The sequence below is a fragment of the Cucurbita pepo genome, chromosome LG08 (assembly GCF_002806865.2).
Source record: "Cucurbita pepo subsp. pepo cultivar mu-cu-16 chromosome LG08, ASM280686v2, whole genome shotgun sequence".
NCBI classification, from domain to species: Eukaryota; Viridiplantae; Streptophyta; class Magnoliopsida; order Cucurbitales; family Cucurbitaceae; genus Cucurbita; species Cucurbita pepo.
In genome coordinates this window covers 2887016-2909800 of record NC_036645.1, presented here as the reverse complement: position 1 = coordinate 2909800, position 22785 = coordinate 2887016, and the positions used below count along the sequence as shown (strand labels likewise).

General features: G+C 33.9%; 1 protein-coding gene and 2 long non-coding RNA genes across 3 annotated transcripts; all 3 read right to left on the bottom strand.

The window, feature by feature from the left end:
• Positions 1 to 2935: 2935 nt before the first annotated feature.
• On the bottom strand, positions 2936 to 5473 carry LOC111800722. Its single transcript, XR_002816011.1, has 7 exons — positions 5271 to 5473; positions 4858 to 4961; positions 4237 to 4297; positions 3771 to 3916; positions 3558 to 3644; positions 3296 to 3366; positions 2936 to 3150 (listed from the first exon to the last, which is right to left on the bottom strand). It is a non-coding gene; the product is annotated as an uncharacterized LOC111800722 (long non-coding RNA).
• Positions 5474 to 6412: 939 nt separating this feature from the next.
• LOC111799651 lies at positions 6413 to 9408 on the bottom strand. The gene is made up of 2 exons (XR_002815874.1): positions 9327 to 9408; positions 6413 to 6904 (listed from the first exon to the last, which is right to left on the bottom strand). It is a non-coding gene; the product is annotated as an uncharacterized LOC111799651 (long non-coding RNA).
• A 1387-nt stretch (positions 9409 to 10795) lies between these two features.
• LOC111801075 (probable serine/threonine-protein kinase At4g35230) lies at positions 10796 to 15923 on the bottom strand. The gene is made up of 11 exons (XM_023685043.1): positions 15604 to 15923; positions 15259 to 15473; positions 15024 to 15159; positions 13665 to 13798; positions 13466 to 13571; positions 13301 to 13386; positions 13000 to 13185; positions 12729 to 12887; positions 11558 to 11671; positions 11149 to 11445; positions 10796 to 11005 (listed from the first exon to the last, which is right to left on the bottom strand). Exons 1-10 carry the CDS (start codon positions 15683 to 15685, stop codon positions 11194 to 11196), a joined length of 1470 nt encoding a protein of 489 aa, XP_023540811.1. The 5' UTR covers positions 15686 to 15923; the 3' UTR covers positions 10796 to 11005; positions 11149 to 11193.
• Positions 15924 to 22785: the final 6862 nt, after the last annotated feature.

Sequence of the window (22785 nt, the reverse complement as noted above, 5' to 3'; positions counted from 1 at the left end):
GTACAAAATAAAAAAAATAAAAAAATAAAAAAAAAGTTGGGTTAAATGTGAAATTAAAGCAAATTGAAAGTACCAAAACAAAATAAATGCAAGGTTGGGGGAGTTGACTTTGGAATAGGGGCAGTATTGTAAATTGAATTGCATTCGAAGGACTTGCCGGGCTTAACTTAATTTTATAAGTATTTTCATATTTATTTATTCATTCATTCAAACCCAAAATGTGGGGAATAATTTATTAATTTTTCTTCTCTGACAGTTTTGTCAGACTCTATTCCCTCTTTTTTTTTTTATTTTTAAAATTAATCTAAATTATTATTTTAAAAGAATAATAAATCATTAATTAATTTAAAACAGTAGTAATACTAGTAAAAGTCGATCCCTCTCTCCCACAATTATTTCTGATTATTATAATTTTCGGATTAAACAATAAATAAATAAGCATGAATTATTATTTTTTTTCTTCACAAAAATTTTTAAAAAAATTAATTATGCTTTGAAATTACTATAACCTTGAGGTAAATTTCTTGAAATTTTTTTATGTAATAAAAAAATTTGAACATTTGACCGTTCGATTTTGTTTTAATGAGCTAATGTCTAAAATTTTGTTTTCATATATGTTTACCCGTAGTGAATACATTAGACTTTTAGACGCCGTACATTATATAAAACATAAAAAGACAAGGAAGGTCGTTAAAATAAGCTTATTATATGATAAATAAATTAAAAAAACAAAAAGAAATCATAGAGAAAATGGAAAAGTAGGAAGCAAATGATGAAAGGGAGAAGTAAACCCATTTAGACACTCAAAGTTTGGTTTGAATGGGCAAAGTTTAGCTAAACATTTAGGAGATCAAGCTAAGCTAAAACTAAAATGAATTAAAGTCAAATTAATTATTATTCCTAAGTTCATGATGGTTAATCAAATATGTTTAAAACAAGCTGCATAATAAAATCAACCAAATTTCAGTAATAAATTATAAAAATAAAAGGAAGAATCAATGAATTATGTGCACGCATTTCATCTTAATTTCCATATATTTTTCTGTCTAATGTCTAATGTCGTGTGATGAACACATAACAAGCACACATTTGAATATAAACATTTTAAATCATTTCTATACTAAAGTATAGTCAAAGATTATGATGTCTCTGTTGTTGTTGTTTTTTGTTTTTTTTTTGTTGTTTTTTGTTTTTTTTTTTGTACTATTTATATTTAAATCCAATAATTTTATTAAAAACAAGTAACGAGAAAAGGATGGGAGAGTTTATTTATAAAAAAATTAAAAAAAAAAAAAAAGTCAGAGATCAAATAGAGAAAATTAATAAATTAAAATGATAGTGGAAGAAAAAGAGAGTATTAATAAGTTTTTAAACTTTTAATTTTATGTTTAATGAATAGTTGTGCTATTTAAAAATTCTAAAACTTTACAACTTTAACCATATAGAAAAAAATTTAATTTCATAGCTACTGGATTTGTTAATTTTTAAAAATATTGAATATTTGAAAAACTTTTAAAAGACGATTTTTAAATTCATTGGTCTATTAGACATCCATAAACTTAAAGTGTACATTAGTCCCTCTTAAAAATCATGTATCTCGAGAATGGTATGATATTGTCCACTTTGAGTATAAGCTCTCGTGGCTTTGCTTTGGGCTTCCCCAAAATGTCTCATACCAATGGAGATAGTATTCCTCACTTATAAACTCTTGATCTTCTACTAAATTAGCCTATGTGGGACGCACTCCCAATAATAATCCTCAACGGTCCCTGGAGGACCTCTATAAAATTGGAACATATATACACATATACATGCATAAGCAAATATACACATATACATACATATATGCACTCTGAACTTAACTTGCTATGGGATCCAGAGGCGCCATTTCACTATCATACACATATATATTCACTATCATATACATATATATATATACATACAAATACATATATAAACACATATAAATATACACATATATTCACTATCATATACATATACATATAGATATACAGATAGATACACGCATACACATTAATTTGGCAGAGCTATGAAAATCAAACGCCACAACTGTGAGGGAACCAGCAATATTTGACTAACATAAATAAAAATTGGAAAGATCTCTGGTATTTTCCGGAAGATGAGGAACATATTATCAAGTTTCAAGCATAGGAATCATTAACTAAGTCATAGGAACAAAGAGAAGGTGATTGGTGGGATCTAATTTATTAAGGTATGGTTGAAGAATTCAGACACAGCAATTTCTTTTCCTCAAAAGAATGGAACTGATCAACTAAGGAAGGCATGAGTAAATACCTTGGAACTCCCTCCCTCTTTTCCTCTCTCCATGAGAGAATTATGAAATGAAATGAAGAAAAACAAAGAGCATGACTGACTCTCATGGATCTACTTTCCAAACAAAATATGTGATAAGGATGAATATCAAACTAGCCCAAGTAAGTGTATTTATTGTGAGATCTCACCTCGGTTGGGGACAAGAACGAAGTATTCTTTATAAAGGTGTGGAAACCTCTCCCTAGCAAATGTATTCTAAAAACCCAAAGGACAATATCTGCTAACAGTGGGCTTTGGCCGTTACAATTTATGATGCTTCTACTGTGACTTCGGAAAGTTACTACTCAAAGGAGGAAATTACCTTTAATTCGCATTTTTAAGTCAAAGAAAGAGATACAAACTCTTTATTCAATGAGAAGCTTGTCTCCCAAAGGACCTCTCTAGAACGAAAATTCAAAGTCAATATGACACGAGTATAGTTTAGTATTCTTTTCTTTTAAGTTGGAGATTCAAATTCTCATATCTTACTAGTACACTAATAACCTAATTCCCAAATAAACTTGCATGAATTAGGTTCGGTAAAAAAAAAAAAAAAAAAAAAAAAAAAAAAAAAAAAAAAAAAAAAAAAAAAAANAAAAAAAAAAAAAAAAAAAAAAAAAAAAAAAAAAAAAACCAAATAGTGCTTATACCTGCGTGTGATCAGATGGATACCCCCTTTTTAGTTTCTCTGAATTTGAACAAGTTGAACACTCCAACGAGCTGTCACAGCTTCTTATATTTATCACACTTGACTTGACAGTAGTTAAGAGGCACTGTACAATTACATTTTTCCCCGACTAAGATGTCTCTAAGCCACTGCAGTTTGAGAGGAAAAACAGGATAGTTAATAGTTTCAAGATTCTCAATATCTCCGTAGTCTCTGAACTAGCAGAAATGCTACACTAGAAGGAAAAGAAACTACGCAAGGATGATGGGTGTATAAAGCAAGCTTGGAACAGACCTCGAGGTTGAGAATCTTGGATTGCAAAATCCCTGGGTATCTAACACATAAATATTGGGATGACTGGCTATCTGTAAATCAAAGCAACTTAAAAGGAAATTTAATAACTTATACAAAACAGAAGTACACATTGTCTTGGATTCTACAAGGATAGATGATATTTAAGCCTTGATCAATCCAAAATATGTTAATGTAAACTTTTGAATAAACACCTCAACAACTGAATCAGTAACCCCAAGATAGTAAGACAACTTCGACATACCTTCAAGCTGCTGATAATTTTTTGTTTCACAAGGCTGTGGCTCACCATAGTATACTTCAACTACCCTTTTCTGTGAGGTGAGCGATACTTCAAAATGTCATATATAGAAATTATTTCTTATTAGATGAATAACAATCATCATTCACTCGAGCAATTCCAGGATCAACTGCTCTAGAAAACTTGAATTCTGTGCAATTTAAGATATGTACTTACAGCACTAATTGTCCCAATTTGATGCAGAGAGTTGCAAGGGCCGACTTAGTGACATTTGGATTTCAAAGAAGCACCATTGTTGTGGCATGACTAGAATGACCGCTCTTCTTCAATTGTCTAACTCTAGCTTGAAGAATGTTCAAGAACTGTATGAAGTGAACCATCACCAATTGCTATTAGACCAAGAAGAGATCAACTAAGGCCAGCTCAAAAGATCGAACAAATAATGGATTGTCCCACGGTGACAAAGTATCATTTTGAATATGGGATGTATAAATTACAATTAGTTGGCACTTAATTTTGCACAAAACATGGTTAGAGAAAAGAAAAAAATGCATACACTGCCAAGACATCTGACAATTACCATCAACAGCATTTCAAAGCTGGAAAGTAAAAGGAAAATATGTTGCTCAAACAAGATAGCAATTAAAAATGAACACAAAAAGATTACATCTTAGCTCTTTACCTCCCTAATATTCTCCTAACGCCATAAGAGATGCATGGTCTTCAAAATATCTTGTCCAGTCCTATTAATAGAGTGAAGTATAAGCATGTGAAACATTGGACTAATGAATCGATTTGAATATGATTCAAACTGTAAAAGAATAAACCACCTCAAAAATGGTATATCTACTGAAGAATTAATGTTAAATGATCTTTAAGTACTAATCCTGCTTCATATACTGCAATTCTATTTTGATAAGTAACAAATATATATTTGAATCCAAAGATAACTGGAAGGTCACATAAGGTGACCGGGGAACAAACTTAAACTAAAAGGGGAAAAAATTGAAGTAAAAGTCATGTGAAAATCATAAACAATCGAAAATTTAAAAACCCCTGTATCATTGATCATAACGAGGGAAGGGAGTAAATTACGCCCCACTGGTATTTCATTTGTATCATCTCATGTTCTCCCCACAAATATCCCATAGAATAGTCATTATTATGTTCAACCAGACTTCAATGACAAATCAAATTAGCTACATTAATAACCTACAAAATCCAGAATGACTTGAAAGGAACTCCAGCAGTAAAAAATAAGCTAAAATGAACGAAAATCATGGAAGTTACAGAAATTACGAACCTCTGTCTGTAACCGATCCGCTAGGTCCGTCTTGTTCAATACAATGATTCGTTTCGTTGATGGTGAATAATTTTTCATGATTCGTATTCAGATGACATCGGAATCTGAAGAAAACAAAACAAAGCAATAACACTTAGAGGAATAAACAAACATTTAAAGTGATTCGTTACCTCCATAATTACAAACGTAATCCATCAGTTTCAATACAACTTCGTTCTTCCGAATCAAACCCCCACAAAAAAGAATAAACAATTCTATGATCCAAATAGATTGGAAAAAGAAGCGAACAGGAAATGAACTCATCGTGAACCGGCATTTCAATGAACACTTGAAGGTGCCGATACGAAATTAAACAACATGCAATAAGAGCGAATAAACAATAGTAGAAGCTAGCAAACCATAGCATCTTTAACCTCAATAACAAAATCAACCAGTGGAATTCGTTCGTTCGGTTTCCGACAGCCGTAGCCATTCTTCTCGGTTCTTCTCATCAGGTTTCCCGCGGCCATTTTAGCTCCAAAACTTCAAATCGACTTAATGATTCGGAGAACTATATAGTATCGTGCGGGTCGGTGGAAAGGATCATCTACGGCCATTTTCATGATAAATTTGAGAGACCGCCGAGGGGCGCCGCTGATGCTTGTCTAAATATCTTCGCGGCGCATCGATTGGACAAGATAAAACGATATTTTTAATTCTAATATTGTGGTTTTTAATCTTTTTATGACTTTTTCTTTTTTTAAAAAAGGTTTAATTTTTTATATTAAAATTTAGAAAAATATTTCTTCAATTATCTAATTTCCTGTTACGCTTAGGACGAATATTTATATTTTTAAATGTTTAAATTTAGTACTTAAACTTTCAATAAATCTAAAACTTATAAAGTTAATAAATAAAATAAATATTATACCTTATAAAGTTAATAAATAAAATAAATATTATACCGTCTTTCTCCGTATTTTAAAATTTTATGAGTGAGGTTAAGAGACCAATATTTAAAAAAAAAAATATAACAATAACAATAAACTAAAAGTACAAATATCAAAATAATATTTTAATTTTTTTTATTCTCGTACTTTTACCGTCATTTGAATATGGTATAAATATTATAAATATTTCTTTTCCAAAGTCGTAAAATTAGATTATGTTAAGCTCTTGATAATAATAAATAAATAGTTCGAGATAATAATCTATGTAATTGTGTTGAAATCTCTCGTGGATTATATATATATATATATAAATAAATAAATACATACATACATGCATATATATATATATATATATATATACTTGTAAACGTAAAGAATCGGACATAAGGTTCAGCCCAGAACAATTCTAAAAATTTCTATAACAAATATGTTATAAAATAGCAAATTTGAACATAATTTGAAGATTAAATGTCAAATCTCACTATATATATATATATATATATATATATATATATATCCTTAAGATTCATATTATAAGATACAATGTATAAGGTATATACAATATTTAAGGCACCATATTATGATATTACATTAGGAGTGACAAAAATGTAAAATAATAAAGCTAAGTAGCGAGGGTTCATAAGTTCATTCATTGGGGCTCACACGGCAATAAGTTTTCAAAAGATAAAGATAGTACACACAACCAGTGGGAGGGTCTAAGTTACAGAACCAAAGAACATGGACACAATTGCTCCATGGTTGCAACAACACACTTAGATTAGCATCATTTCTACATAAGAGTGTATACAATTACGATAACGAACGTCCAGGTGCTAACCTTTGAGTTTGCCGACGGGTACACTTCCAATTTCGGGTGGCGACTCGAGGAAGGAAATTGATATCAGCTCAGATCTATATTTCTCATCTGCATCAAATTCTTTCCCTTCCACCAGATTGAGGTTTTGGCTATTGAGCTTTCCAGATGATCGCTTTGAAGAGAGAGCTGATTCTGGTTCCGAGTAAGAGATGGCGATAAGCGACTCACGAGTCACTTCCTCAGAAACATTCTTTCCAGGTACTGTTATATCCATATAATGGCACTCTGTTTGTTTTGTTTTCTGCAAGTGATTCAAAATGTTATTCTAGCTGGACAAAAAGTGATCCAGAAGCTGCAATGAAATATTAACGGCACTGGCAGTGTATGGCGACAACTGTGAGCAAAATTTATAACACACAATCAACCCCATTTCGCTATAAACTTGAAAAGACCTAACCTGTAAATGCAATAGCTAGATTCTTGCAACATACATAGACAAGCACACAAGAGCGGCCAAGAAAATGGGGAGAAAAGGAATGCATAATTTGATTGCAGTTGCTAAACTGATGAACGATGTTTCAATGTCCACTAAAATTGAGTGCAGATTTTGGATGGAAAAACCCGAATGATATTGTGAGATCCCACATCGGCTGGGGAGAGGGAACGAAACATTGTGGAAACATCTCTCTAGAGGACGCATTTTAAAACCTTGAGGGGAAGCCCAAAAGCACGCTGTGCTGTTATAAACGGTGGGCTTGGACGGTTACAAATGGTATCAGAGTCAGACACAAGGCACTCTGCTAGCGAGGACGTTAGGCCCCAAGGAGGGTGGATTGTGAAATCCCACATCGATTGGAGAAGGGAATGAGACATTCCTTAGGTGTGGAAACCTCTCACCAGGGAACTCGTTTTAAAACCTGGAGGGGAAAGTCCAAAAAGGACAATATTTGTTAGCGGTGGGCTTGGACTTGGACTGTTGTTACAAAGGTGCAATAGTTAATTAAGAAAAACTGCAGATTTGGGTCCAATACCCATAGAAATTAAGGACGTACTCTAAACTCGGTTGCACTCATCGTTGTTCACGTCCCAGCAACAAAACTGGTTAAAAAATTAAGAACCATTGTTCTTCCAGTAACCTGAATGAATCAGAGTCGGACCTTCCAAAAAAAAATTTACTTAACGACAATAAAAAGAGGTATGGACCTTGACCTAATAACTTCAAACTAAAATTCTTGTTCTAATGCACTTTATCATCTCTTTTTTTAAATTGAATGTACAAAACTCCCTCATGGTGCACTTCTGTTGGCCTGGAGTCTGATCAACTCAAATCTTTTCAGGGTCTATAGTGTAGGAAGCCTAAGGCAGAACAGAGAAAAGAGAGAATTGAAAAGAATAACGAATGGAACGAGAAAAGCACGAGCACGTAGCTCAACGCATTTAAACTCCATTTATCCCATTCTAACTGGAAAAACCTTTACAACAAACCTATTTTTGAAAAAGATAACATAATCAACCAAGACTAAGAACCAGAGACTAGAAATGGTTCTCTATATTCTTCCAAACCATGTGAAAAAATCTAAAAGTTACATAATCCACTCAGACCACAGAACTGACCCTGCTTTAAGATAATGAAATTCAATGCCTTTTAGTCATAGTTTTAAACAGGTTATTATGAGTCCACTATATTAAAAAATTGTTCCAATCAGTTAAAATTCATCTCTACACTCAAATAAGAGCCATAAAAACTTGATACATATTGCACAATCTTAACAGTGATCAAAAGAATCCTCTTATTGGTGAATAATAGTGAACAAAAGCAAAGATTTCTGTGTAAACAATAAGAACAGTATTACAACTAAATGAAAAGAGGTTAAAAATGTAGTGTTAATAATAACTAATTACAAACATAATACTAAAAATACAAAAAAAAAAAAAAAAAAAAAGTAAAAGATGGGTCAATGAGTTCTCTTAACACACAAGATATTGTAATAACCTTCTTTAATAGAAAACTTAGCAATATATAAAGATATGTCCACCAAACAGAATCTCCTAAACTATAGGCTAACATTTTGGCGCATAATTTCTCCAACCAGCAAACCCTTGAAAAATACATGATGAAAGAAGTGCACTTGCTATTTTAAGCATACATACAGATATCTATCTATCTATCTATCTATCTATCTATATATATATATATAACACCATCTCAACTAAATTTCCAGATGATTGAGTGAAACTGGACGCCATATCCTATATTATCTCTGATGTGATGCAAATATCCAGAACAATGAGTTCGAGAATCTGCAGCACCTAATTCCGATTAAAAGCGAATTAGTATTTAGATCTAACGGCTAACGCCATGTCTTGAACGATTTAGAGGCTCGACGTTCATAATTCCGCCTCCGAATCCTAAATCCCAAGACCCTACCGATTGACTAGATGCTGAAATTTGAATTCCCCAATTTAAACGTTTTACAACGATCTATGAATATCTCTGAGAGCGGAATTGGCTTTTGATTGGCCATGAAATCCCATGTCCTTCCGCAATTAAAGAGAACAACAAATTTCTTACGAAGACCGTTAAAACAAACAAAATCAAAGATTATGAACAGATTCAACGAAAAATAAACTCGAATCAGCGAAAAAATCGAGCAGACAAATAATCAATCAAAAGAAAGAAAGAAAGAAAAAGGAGCGAAAATTCAAAGGAAGAGACGTCGTACCTAGAGAGAGCGGGTAATGCGTAATACTGTCTGAAATCGGATCAACGACCCCTACCAATCTATTTAAATGGTTTTTTTTTTCTTTTTTTTCTCAGAATTAAATTTAAATATAATATAATATAATATTTATAATTATAAAATTTAAAAATAAAAATAAAAATAAAAAAACCGATTGGAAAGTCCTGCCGGCCATGTTTAAGGTTTTTAATTAATCCCTCAGATCGTGGAACACGTTTTCTTTTAAATAATAAACGTGATTGTTTTTTTTTTTTTTTTTTTTTTTTTTTTTTTTNTTTTTTTTGTTAAATTAATGAATTCTTAAACTTTTAATTATTTTTTTTTATAAATTCTTAAATAATTATGTTAATTTTCAATAATTGAATTTCTTTTAAGTTAATTATTTATTAAAATTATAATATCTTATCAAATTATTTAGTTATTGAAGTTCAAATTATATTAGGTAAATGACGGCTCATTTTATTTGAGGTGTTCATAGAACCCGATAACCCTAATAGCTTGGATTATCCCATCAAAGCCCGTTTTGAATTGAGTCTTTTTTTTTTTATAATTTGAATTAGAATTTTTAAAAACAAAAAACTCAGTTCGTTTCACTCGTCCGACCAACTTGAAAATAGGATTTACAACACGAGCATTCCACTTGAAAATAGAGCTCAAATCAACTCGAAAAATAAAGGGTTTGGTTTAGTTGGGTTGGGTCGTGAACCCTATTTAAATCATCCGAATCGCCGACCCAAACAACCTAAAATTTTAAGGCGAACACCCAAATTTATGGGTTTTTTTTAATTATATTTATTATAATTTATTTAATTTCATAATTATTTCACTAATTATTTAAATTAAAAAATTTACCAGATAAATAAATTGAATCTAAAACGTGTCAAAATAATAATACAAATATCATATATTTATTATAAAAAAAAAACTTATTTAACCAAAAAAAAAAAGATCACGTGATACGTTCGCACGTGCCACGAGTTTATCCAACCCTGTTAAGGTCAACGGACTCAACAGGCCGCAATAGCTGTGTTCATATTGGAAAAAGGCGAATAAAATCCAGGAATAATATTATATATAATATTCGAAATTTGAATTTGAATTTGAATTTGAATTTCGATTAAATTAAGTTTTATTAATATAAAATTTAAATTTATTTGACCACAAAAAAAATAATAACATTTTTTTAGAATATTCCCATTTAAGAATTAAAAAAAGAATTTTTACCAAAGTAATATTAAAATAAAGAATTTTTTTTTAGCACTTTTTATTTTTATTTTTATAAGAATAATATTAAAATTTAAAAAATTAAAATTTAAAAATTCCTTTGAAGCTAAGTAACATATTATCCTCAACTTTAAGCATTAAAAAAAATTAATAATTTCCTTATTTTTTCAGCAGAATATAAAGATAATTGAAAATGGATAAAATGGGAGAAAGTAATGATAAATTGCAAAAAGATCCCTGAAAACCATCAATATTATATAGAAACCCTCTAAATTATTTTTTTTATATTATAATAACATCCTTACACTTTTGTTTTTTTATAATTTTATCCCTTTAGAGTAGTTGGGGCTCTGCCTGTTTATTCCATCTCTTCGCTCTGTCTCCTCCTCCTTTGTTAAAAAGTTTGAAGAGAAGCTCTGATTTGCAAGTCAGTCCCCCTATTAAAAAGTATTTGCAAGAATTCCAAAATAAAAGAATAATTTCAAAAACACCCCTCAAAAGTGTCAAATTTAACATTATCAATGTTGATTCCATGATGTCTAAAACATCAGGGGAGTTAACCGAACACGTAAATGCTTACCGTGGCCAAAACATTGATTCTTCGGCTCGGATCGTCACGCCCCGTTTAACTGCGCCAGATGTTTTGCTTCTTTGCTTCGAAGGAGGCTCCGTCGTTGAGCATATCCTGTGCGTCTGATTCCATTCCTAGTTTCGAGAGGGCGAGAGCCTGCATATAGAAGGAAGTCGGCCACTCGGGCAAGCATACTTGAGCTTGCATTGCGTCTCTTAATGCGAGTTCGGGTTGACCGACCATTAGGTAGGAGAGCGCTCGTCTCACGAAGACGGTACCAGAAGGGACTGACATCATTGATACTAGCTGCAGTTCGAAAGATGATCGTAATGTTATTAGCAGAGAAGTCGAACAAATGTGGCGGGCTAGTTAACTACCCGTGCCATCGGAGCTATAAAGTCGAGATAGTAGAAAGCACCTTCGAGTAGTACTCGATGGCGTTTTTGTAGTCCTTGTCTCTGAATGCAATATCCCCAAACTTTTTTGTGTTCAACATGTCTTGCACTTGTTGAGTCCACTCTTGGAATGAAAGCTGCAGATTGAAGAGAAGCAAGTATTCACGAAACCATTATCGAGCGTCAACAGCTAGCAGATATTGTCCTCTTTGAGCTTTTCCTACTCGGGTTTTCCCTCAAAGCTTTTAGAACGTGTCTACTAGGGAGAGATTTCCACACCCTTATAAAGAATGTTTCGTTCCCCTCTCCAACCGACGTGGGATCTCACAATCTACCCCCCCTTGGAACCAGCGTCCTCACTAGCACACCACCCCGTGTCCACCCCCTTTCGGGGCCCAAACCGCCCGGTGTCCGGCTCTAATACCATTTGTAACAATCCAAACCCACCGTTAGCAGATATTGTCCTCTTTGGGCTTTCCCTTTCGAGCTTCCCCTCAAGGTTTTTAAAGCGTGTCGGCTAGGGAGAGGTTTCCACATCCTTATAAAGAATGAATGTTTCGTTCTCCTCTCCAACCGATGAGAGATCTCACAATCCACCCCCCTTCAAGACCAACATCCTCACTGGCACGCCGCTCGGTATCCACCCCCCTTCAGGGCCCAGCGTCCTCGCTGGCACATCGCCTAGTATCTGGCTCTGAAACCATTTGTAACAGCCCAAACCCACCGATAGAAGATATTGTCCTCTTTAGGCTTTCCCTTTCGGGCTTCCCCAAAGTTTTTAAAACGTGTATGCTAGGGAAAGGTTTCCACACCCTTATAAAGAATGTTTCGTTCCCCTCTCCAACCGATGTGGGATCTCACAGTGACGGTCTAGGCTAGCCCACCTCGACTAGTCTCAGTTTTGTATCTATTCTCCATGAATAAAGCCATTTTAACTAGAACAATCCCTATCTTGAAAGGAAAGGGCTACCCTTAATGGGTATTTAGAAACTCAAGGGGTGCCCCAAGTGAAGAGCTAAGGGCATGAGATGTTTAGAGATACCCTCCAAGTTTCCAAGTTCAAACCTCCTAGGAGGAAAATCAATAACTCGAAACCGTCCTCAACGCATCGTGATGTAGGCCTTACAACGAGCATACGAACAAAAAATGTAATGCAATTTACTTCATATAAACCGAGGCAAAAAAAGAACGTACTTCGCTCTCAGCGCCCTCCTCGTCTTTGTAACCAACTTTAAGTAGTATGTCGTGTACAGCAGTAAGATCCATCCGAACGCAGGCTTTCCCGAGTGCCGAAAGCATCGTTGGCAACACCACTGGTGTTTTTGTCAACCCCATTAGTACGTGTGATGCAACCTAGGATAACGAGGATATCGACGTTAAGAAAACTCAAAAAGAATTTAGGATAACACAACCCCGTGTCGAAAAAATAAATCTTCGGTCAAGTAAACGACGTTAAAACGCTTACCTCTTGCTTTTGCAGAGGCGCCACTGCCGAAAAAATAAACTTTATATCGGGTCGATCTTTAGCCTCGTATTGCAGACATTTAGAAGCAAGATCAATCAACTGAGTTGCGTCATCATCTCCATATTGTCCTTCCAAGGATGAATCCATTAACAGCAATAAGTTCTTCCCTCTTAGCAAATCTAGTGCCTGTTCATATAACCGAGGCGACGAGCCAGATAAACGAGCGTTGCAGACAAGAAAACACAAGATTCATCGAATAACGAACAAATTCAAAGATGAACGGAGATGAACGTTATCGTACATGACTCGGAGGAATGTGCTTCCCACTTAAAAGGTCCAGCAAAATGGTTCCATAGCTATAGATCACACTCTCTGGTATGACCCTGCCTGAACGAAACAAAACCATAGAGAATCACTCGACACGCCGTTCTTTAAACTAAGAAGCTCAGATGTTTCGGTGACATACCCGTTCGTAGAAACTCTGGTGGCGTGTAAGCTAAGTTCGTGCTATAGCTTTTTCCATCATGACTGTTCTTCATCAAACCAAAACTGGATAGTCGAGGATCCCCGTCCTGCCACGAGAAAACGAAGCACAACAATAGAACACGTCGATTGTCGATATCAAATGCTAAAACACTAAAAACAAAGTAATTTTGAAGGCGTACCTCGTCGAAGAGAACTCTATATGCATTTAGATCATGATATATTTTTCGATTTTCGGTGCTGCAATGATCAAGGGCTTGTGCTATGTAATATGCAACTCGAACACGCATTTCCCAAGGAAACGGTTGCTTTTCCCCTGCAGTATAATGGAAATCATTCAGAAAGAACGAGAAAGGAAAATCCCGATGTCGAGATAATGAAAATCCTTAAGCTCCACCGAACTTGAAATTCTATAATGTACCATCCCGGCACCTTTAGAACGTGTACAACGGACAAAATCACCAAACAATATCAGAATCTTCCATTATAAGGAAGCAAAACACTCGAAATTCTATAATGTACCATCTCGACACCTTCCTTGTCGTAAACAAACACAAAAAAAAACACGTTCTAGAGAACATGTACAATGGACAAAATCACCGAACAATATCAAAATCTTCCATTTCGAGGAACTAAAACACTCAAAATTCTATAATGTACCATCCCGACACCTTCCTTGTCGTAAACAAATACAAAAAACACGTTCTAGAGAACGTGTACAACAGACAAAAGCACCAAACGACATCAGAATTTTCCACTTCGAGGAAGCAAAACACTCGAAACTCTATAATGTACCATCCCGACACCTTCCTTATCATAAACAAACACAAAAAAACACGTTCTAGAGAACGTGTACAACAGACAAAAGCACCAAACGACATCAAAATCTTCCATTTTGAGGAAGCAAAACACTCGAAACTCTATAATGTACCATCCCGACACCTTCCTTATCATAAACAAACACAAAAAAACACGTTCTAGACAACGTGTACAACAGACAAAAGCACCAAACGACATCAAAATCTTCCATTTTGAGGAAGCAAAACACTCGAAACTCTATAATGTACCATCCCGACACCTTCCTTATCATAAACAAACACAAAAAAACACGTTCTAGACAACGTGTACAACAGACAAAAGCACCAAACGACATCAAAATCTTCCATTTTGAGGAAGCAAAACACTCGAAACTCTATAATGTACCATCCCGACACCTTCCTTATCATAAACAAACACAAAAAAACACGTTCTAGACAACGTGTACAACGGACAAAATCACCAAACAATATCAGAATCTTCCATTTTAAGGAAGTAAAACACTCAAAATTCTACAATGTACCATCCCGACACCTTCCTTATCATAAACAAACACAAAAAGACACGTTCTAGACAACATATACAATGAACGAAATCACCAAACGATATCAGAATCTTCCATTTCGAGGAACTAAAACGCTCGAATCCTTCAAATAACGCTACGATTATAAAGATAATAAACGAAGTAAACAGATTCTCAAGCAAGTAAAAGACTAAAACCATACAATGAAACAGATGCTTTGAGAGAGTATCATTAGGCATAAACTCAGCCACCAACAGCCTCTCATCCCCTTCAGCACAGCACCCAATCAAATTAACCAATCTCTTAAACCTCAGCTTACCAACACCAGAAGCTTCAATCTGTTCATAATCACAAGCAAATCAACAAACAAACACAAAAACAACCTCAAATCAAAGCCAAAACCATACCCATTTTCACTTAACAGTAAAAGAGATTACCACAAACTGTTTAGGATCAGGCCAAGATTGCTTGGAGAAGCGTTTAATGGCAACCAATCGAGTTTTCTCAAGCTTCCCTTTATAAACAACATTAGGAGCTTTCTCACCGCTTTCAGAAACAATCAATTCAGAGCTGAAGCCATTAGTGGCAGCTCGAAGTTCATCAAGATCAAACTCCTTGAATGGAGGAACTTGTTCAAACTCTTCATCATTAGCTACAAAACCCCACAAAAACGATATCAAAACGCAATAACTCAAGAAACTAAAACAAACCCAGAAATCATTGAATGAAAAGACACTAAAAAACAGGAAGATTAAGAGATTGATAGAGATGAACAAAGAGACCTGGATCTGGTTTGGGCTGTGGTGGGGGAGGATCGTTGTCAGGGGAAGGGAGATGAATGGTTTTGGACTGAAAACAGCCCATGATTGAAAGCTTACATAGAGAGATAGAGAAATATAAATGGAAAGAAATAGAGATTGTAAAGAAGATTGAAAGGGTTTATAGATTGAGGTGTGAAAATGGAGTGTTTGGAAAATGGGTTAAAGGAAAAAGGGAGAAAAGGGGCTGAAAAAGGTCACAGAGACTGAGAGAGAAAGGGCTCAGTAGTCAATCTCTCTGAAAGAGAGGGAGAGAGAGAGAGTCACGTGATGATCAGAGAGACAGCATGTGATGAGAGACAGAAATACAGAAGGAATTGAACGCCATTAAAAAGGGGCCATGGTTATGGGGAAGGAGGAAGGTAAAAGGGCAAACAAGTCAAAATGAAAATGACCCGATATCTCGAAAAACAAACGAAGCATTCATTATGAGGGTGTGGAAATCTCTCCCTAATAGGCGTGTTTTTAAACCGTGAGGTCGATAACAACATGTAACGAGTTAAAACGGATAATATCTACTAACAATGACATTGAGCTGTTACAGAACAATACAAGAGAGTAAAAAGTGTATGATTTATATCAAATGATCATAGATAGTTATACCGTGACACATCGTACAAAATGAGACAGTGCTCGTATCGTTCTTTTTACCTTTCATGCTCCACAAAAATCGAGCTTTGTAACGAAAAGGGACGTTTTTTTTGTTTTTTTTTTTTTTTTTTTTTTAGCTATTTAGAACTAATCGTTAGCTTATTTTAATATAATAGTAATTGATGCGTACTTTTATATTTATCATTATTAGAAATCAAATTTCAAATCCAGTCTCTACCATTTAAAATAATTTTTAATTTTTAAAATTTTATTAAATAAAAATCTTACTTGGTTAACTCATAAATACTATGTCGATTGATAGGAGGACTTTTAAGGAAGTCAAAGTCAACCATGGACTCAAATTTTAAAAACTCGCAAGACTTAACGGTTTGTTTCCTTTTTTATAATTGGGCCCAGACGGCCCATTAATAGCTAAGATTCTGGGCTCAGAGTCTTACCTACACTGGTCCACATAAAACGTCATCATGGGCCGAAGCCCAATTCGACAAACTTATTGCAATCTACCCCCTGAAAATGTGGGTTTTTACAAAACGAGCCATGAAGATCCATTAATATCAATTTCTTTTTATTCCATTATAGAAAATTACACAGAAGAACCCTTTAGTTTGCATAAATATACCTCTAATTATCAATAATTACACGACTGATTGTTTGTTTAATTGAGCATTATGATTTTCTAAAATTAGTGGGGAGTCAAGTAAGTAATTTATTATAATATTATATATATATATATATTATTGAGTACAGTAAAATAATTATAATATTTTTAGTTACCGTGCCAATTACCCATAATAAAGGAAAAAAATTAATAAAAATACTAATAATTTGATAATTTATCTAACAAATATCTTAAATAAAAAAAAAAATCAATAATATATTTAAACTTTAAAAAAGTCTAAAAATATATATTTATTATTGGTTTTGAAGGAAAATAATTACTACTTGATTTCAAAAATAACTTTGATTTTTTAAATTCATTAATAACCTTCTAATAAATAAAAAAATTAATCTTCTTATATTAAAACAATATATATATATATATTCTTATATTTTAAAATATATATTTATGAAAGTTTAAAATTAAAGTTAATAATTTTTACCTTAAAAGAAAATTATTACGGTAATATATGGACAAAAACCCTTTTAAAAGTTAAGGGTATTTGTGACATTTAAAATTTATGAATATTTTTTTAGACATTTTTTATTAAAAAAATCACATTGATTTTGTGTAAAAGTTTATTTTTAAGTTTTTTAATTAATTAATTAATATATATTCCATTTTAAAATCTAATTTTATTTTACCATCGGAGATTTAGTGATATTTAAAACCCGTAAAAAAAGTTAACAAAATTTTGGGGACGTGATCATACTAACACTGATCTACTGAGATAATGACCACTTGTAAAGTCATCGGGTTTTAATATTATTAAAATCTTTAAAGAAAATTCTTAAAATATCCTGAGAAAATCTTACAAGTTGAGTATGCCTAAATTTAAGAAAATATGATGTTGTAGGATTTTATTGTTTTATTTATTTATTTATTTATTGGGAATAACTTCTACAAGGGGAAAATAACAGAATATATGGCATATTTATTGCAAAATTACATGAATTTCTGGCCACTTGCATGTTTATAGTCATTAACTTCCCCCCTTATATTTCAACAACTTTGCTTTCTCCATGGATTATGGAGAATGTTGGTCTTAATTAACACAATTAATCACACTTACCTGTCTAATTGTCTATATAATCAACAATTACGCAAACGTTATGCTCGCCAACAAAAATCATACAAATATTAAAATCCAACCAATCATAAGAACTGATAGTCGCTTTCGACATATAACAACTCAAGCCCACTGCTAGCAATGTTGTCCGCTTTAGCCCATTACGCATCGTCGTCATCCGTCTATTAAGGAGAGGTTTCTATACCCTTGTACTGAATACTTCGTTCCTCTCTTTAACCGACGTGAGATTTCAAGCTGTGATGCAATTTCAAAGATGTATCAAAATCTATACGCTAAGATATATCTAAAAGAGAAGCGAGAATTCAAATTGATTTAGAAATAAGTAGGATTTTAAAAGTGCATGCATTTGGTTTAATTTTCTAACTCATTCCCTGCTCAGAAATTTCCAGTTTCTATCCTTTGTTGACTCTTTTAAGGGATAAAACACATTCATGCATCCAGAAAAGATCAAGTTTATTCATCATTGGACAAGAAGACAATGGAAGATTTCATTGCAAAAAGAATTCAAATTAGTCAACTTGGGAGAGGTAGGCTCAATCATAATGAGAACAAAACACAACTCCTCCTATCCTTTATAGAAGTTTTCTCCTACCCAAAATGGAAGTTGGGTATTGCACGTAAACAACTGTATAAAGATCCTATCACAATCACATGTTTGAATTCATACACATTTCAATCAATTCACGTTAGTAATTATAAGAACTATTTAAGTAAATCGAGTATAATTAAAGTTGTGAGATCTCACATCGGTTGGGGAAGAGAAGGAAACAACCTTTATAAGGGTGTGAAAACCTCTCCCTAGCAGACGCGTTTTAAAATTTTTGAGAGGAAGCTCGAAAGGGAAAGTCTAAAGAGGGCAATATCTGCTAGCCGTGGGTTTGGATTGTTACAAATGGTATCAGAGCTAGATACTAGACGATGTGCCAGCGAGGAGGCTGAGCCTCAAAGGGGGTGGACACGAGGCGGTGTGTTAGCAAAGATGCTAGACCACATCGATTGGAGAAGGGAACGAGTGCCAGCGAGGACGCTGGGCACTGAAGGGGGTGGATTGTGAGATCCCACATCGGTTGGGAGGAGAACGAAACACCCTTTATAAGAGTGTGGAAATCTCTCCCAAACAGACGCATTTTAAAAACCTTGAGGGGAAGTCCGAAAGGAAAGCCCAAAGAGGACAATATCTTAGCCATGGGCTTGGATTATTACAAATGGTATCAGAGCTAGATACAGGACGATGTGCCAGCGAGGAGACTAAGCCTCAAAGGGAGTGGACACACGGCGGTGTGCCAGCAAGGACGCTGGACCACATCGATTGGAGAAGGGAACGAGTGTCAGCGAAGACACTAGGTTTCGAAGGGGGGTAGATTGTGAGATCCCACATTGGTTGGGGAGGAGAACGAAACACTCTTTATAAGGGTGTGGAAACCACTCCCTAGCATACGCCTTTTAAAGGAGAAACCTAAAAGGAAAAGTCCAAAGAAAACAATATCGGCTGACGGTGGATTTAGGTTGTTACAAAAATACAAAAAAGAGTATAGATTCAATCAAACATGTTCGAGAGACAAATCAAAGAACGATATGTAACGAGTTTCGTCATCTCGTTTTGACAAAGGAAACTACATATTCTCCATGAAAAAGAAACAAATAAACAATTAGTAAACTTGAGACAGAGACATAAAGGATGAGGGGTCTAGATGTAAGGCAGCTGGTTTCTCATTCAACTGGTGGGAATGGAAAACTTTAACCTAATCATAGCACAACAATTTGCCAAATTTAGTTGCTTTTACGAAAAGGCAACATGAATCCAGCTTGAAAAAAGAAGGCCAAACCCCTTTCGTCAAGTTCTTTAATCAGTCCAAGGGTCAAAAAGTCAAATGATGAGTAGCCTACAATATCCCTTCCACCGCACAAAAAGCCATCAAACCAAAACACACACGACTTGAAAACAATAAAATATAACAGAGAACAGAGTTTAAAATCCTTCCCTCTAAAAAAATATCTAATTTGATTCCTAGGAGTTCAACTTTTGTTCTTTTTTAACAGTGACGTTTGGGTCATCTTCCACGCACTTCAACTATTCTGATGAGACAACTATTGATGTAACGACCCAAAACTCACTGCCATCAAATATTGTCCTTTTGAATTTTCTCTTTAGGGCGAGGTTTCGACATCCTTATAAAGGATGCTTCGTTCTACTCTACAACCGATGTGGGATCTTACCGTTGATCCTACTATGATTAGTTGCTAAGATCTCTAAGGAGGTGGGCGCTATAACTTGGATTCGTTTTCTCTAAACTCTTTATATATCCGTCATTAACCATTAAAGCTACACTCTATAGACTCTGTTTTTTCTTATAGCTAATAGAATTCTTGGGAGTAACTTACTAATAAAGACAAACAAAATGTAACTTTTGAAAGTCATGATGAACAAAATTAAAAGTTGGCGTTGGGTAAATACGTATCTAATACACCTACAAACAGAACAAAAGATAAGGCCCTAAACAAGTAGCAAAGCAAAAGCAAACCAACCAAACAACAGGGACTTGCAATCCAGCTGCTATGCACACACAAAAAACACAAAAAACAACAAAAGATATCCAAGTTTACTTATAAGAGGCATTTCGTCGAACACCTGGTGGGCGCCCAAAGGCGTAGACGAATAGAATTGCTATTTCTCACCGATACGCGCTCGTCCTTTTCAGCCAGTCCCCAGCTGTTCCCCAATAACGCCAACCAGCCGGCTACGTCATAATCACGCACGCCCAAAAGACGTCGTTTTCAGCCGGTGATGTTGAACGCCGACAACCCACTGACAGAGCACCGCTCTCTTCCCATGGGCAAAACGGGCAGCTGCCCTCTCTGCCATTAAAGCCAATCTTGCTTACTTGGATCGCACCAAGAAGGATCAGAAAAGAATCAGATAGGGAAATGAATTTTGTATCGTTTCTAAAAAACTTTGTAGCTAATACGTTCGATAAAATGCCTGAACTAATTTTTTTTTTTAAAAATGTTACCGTTAGTTGAAATCCACGTAATGCGGCACAGGGACTGTCGCTTCGGACATGTAGTGGGCATAAAATTGGGACGTGGCTCGCACGTTTTTTAGCCCCAATTTATTAAGCTATATATATACATACATACACACACACATATATATATATATATGTATTTATTTATTTTTTATTATTTAATTTAAAAAGCGCGTATTAAAAAATATGAAAAATGAGGGGATTTATTTATTTATTTATTTGGTACAAAATAGTGGTTATTATTAATTAATTAATTAGTGGTTATTATTAATTATTATGATTACTATTATTTTAATGAAAGTGGAAACAGATTAAGTAAGCAAATAAACTAAAGTGAAAATGTTTTATTAATATAATATATTTTTTATTAATTTTTTATTATTATTAAAATTAAAGAAAAAAGATCTCCCGAAATGACATGGCACCTATCCAATCGCATTTACTAATTTAATATTATTATTATTTAGAAATCAAATACATAAATAATTTATTTTTTTAATAAAAGAAGAATTAATTCGTCCAAATTATTATTATTATTATTTGAATTCAAATATAGCAAAAGTGAATAAATTATTATTATAATCTAAACAATTATTTAAAAATAATCACATTTTTATCGAGTTTTAATTACGATACTCGTGTATCTATCGGGAAAACCTTCTAGAAAGTTGCCTGTAGAAAAAGCATACCCAACCAAATACAAGCCTGGTCGAGACTTGTCAGTATGGGTGAGAGTTTTCCTACACAGCGATTCTTTACTGGCCGAACGAAAAAATGTTTACTTCTGCTCTTTTTCTTTGAGTAATGAACCGTAGTTGTTTAACTCTAAAACATCCTTTGGCTTTTCATTAATGTTTTAAAACGCATCTGTTATGGAAATGTTTCCGTACCCTTATATGGAATGTTTCGTACCCCTCTCTAACTAACTCGGGATCTCACAAATCCACCTTCTTCGGAGGTCAGCGTGTCTTCGCTGGCACGCCACCTAGTAACCGGCTCTGATACAAATTGTGACCGTTCATGCTCATCGTTAGCAGATATTGTCTTCTTTTGGCTTTTCCTTCAAAGTTTTAAAACGTGCCTGTTTGAGAAAGGTTTCCATACCCTTACAAATGATATTTTGTACCTCTCTCGAACCGATGTGGGATCTCATGTAACTCAAACAACTTGAACGTCCTCCATCGATGCTCTGTGTACTTATAGACGACGTTCCTAATCTTTCACGTTATATATATTAAAAATATTTTTCCGACAAGTCATTTCATTTTAATTTAACATCTTACGTCAATATATGTGGTTGACATGTCAATTTTAACACGACTACAATTATCGTATTTTAAAAATGGAATATAATCGACAAAATAATAATAATAATACTCAAAATTAAAGTATGAAACGACATCTACTTGTTATTGGACATGGCCATAAAATAGACCATTTGAATGTTGGCTTGTCGTTTTGACTTATACCAAAAACAATTAAATCAAACCTAACAATCTAAAAATTTCTTTTTTTAATATATATATTTTTTGTAATTATGTTATTAATTCATATGTTAAGATTTAATTAAACATATATTTGACGTTGATCATATTCATTTATGTGAGGTCCTACATCAGTTGAAGAGGAAAACGAAACATTCATTGTAAGGGTATAGAAACCTCTTTCTAGTAGCGTTTCAAAACCGTGAAGCTGTTACAAACATATCAAAGCCAGGTTTCGGGCGATGTATCAGCAAGAGCATGAGTTGTGAGGTCTCA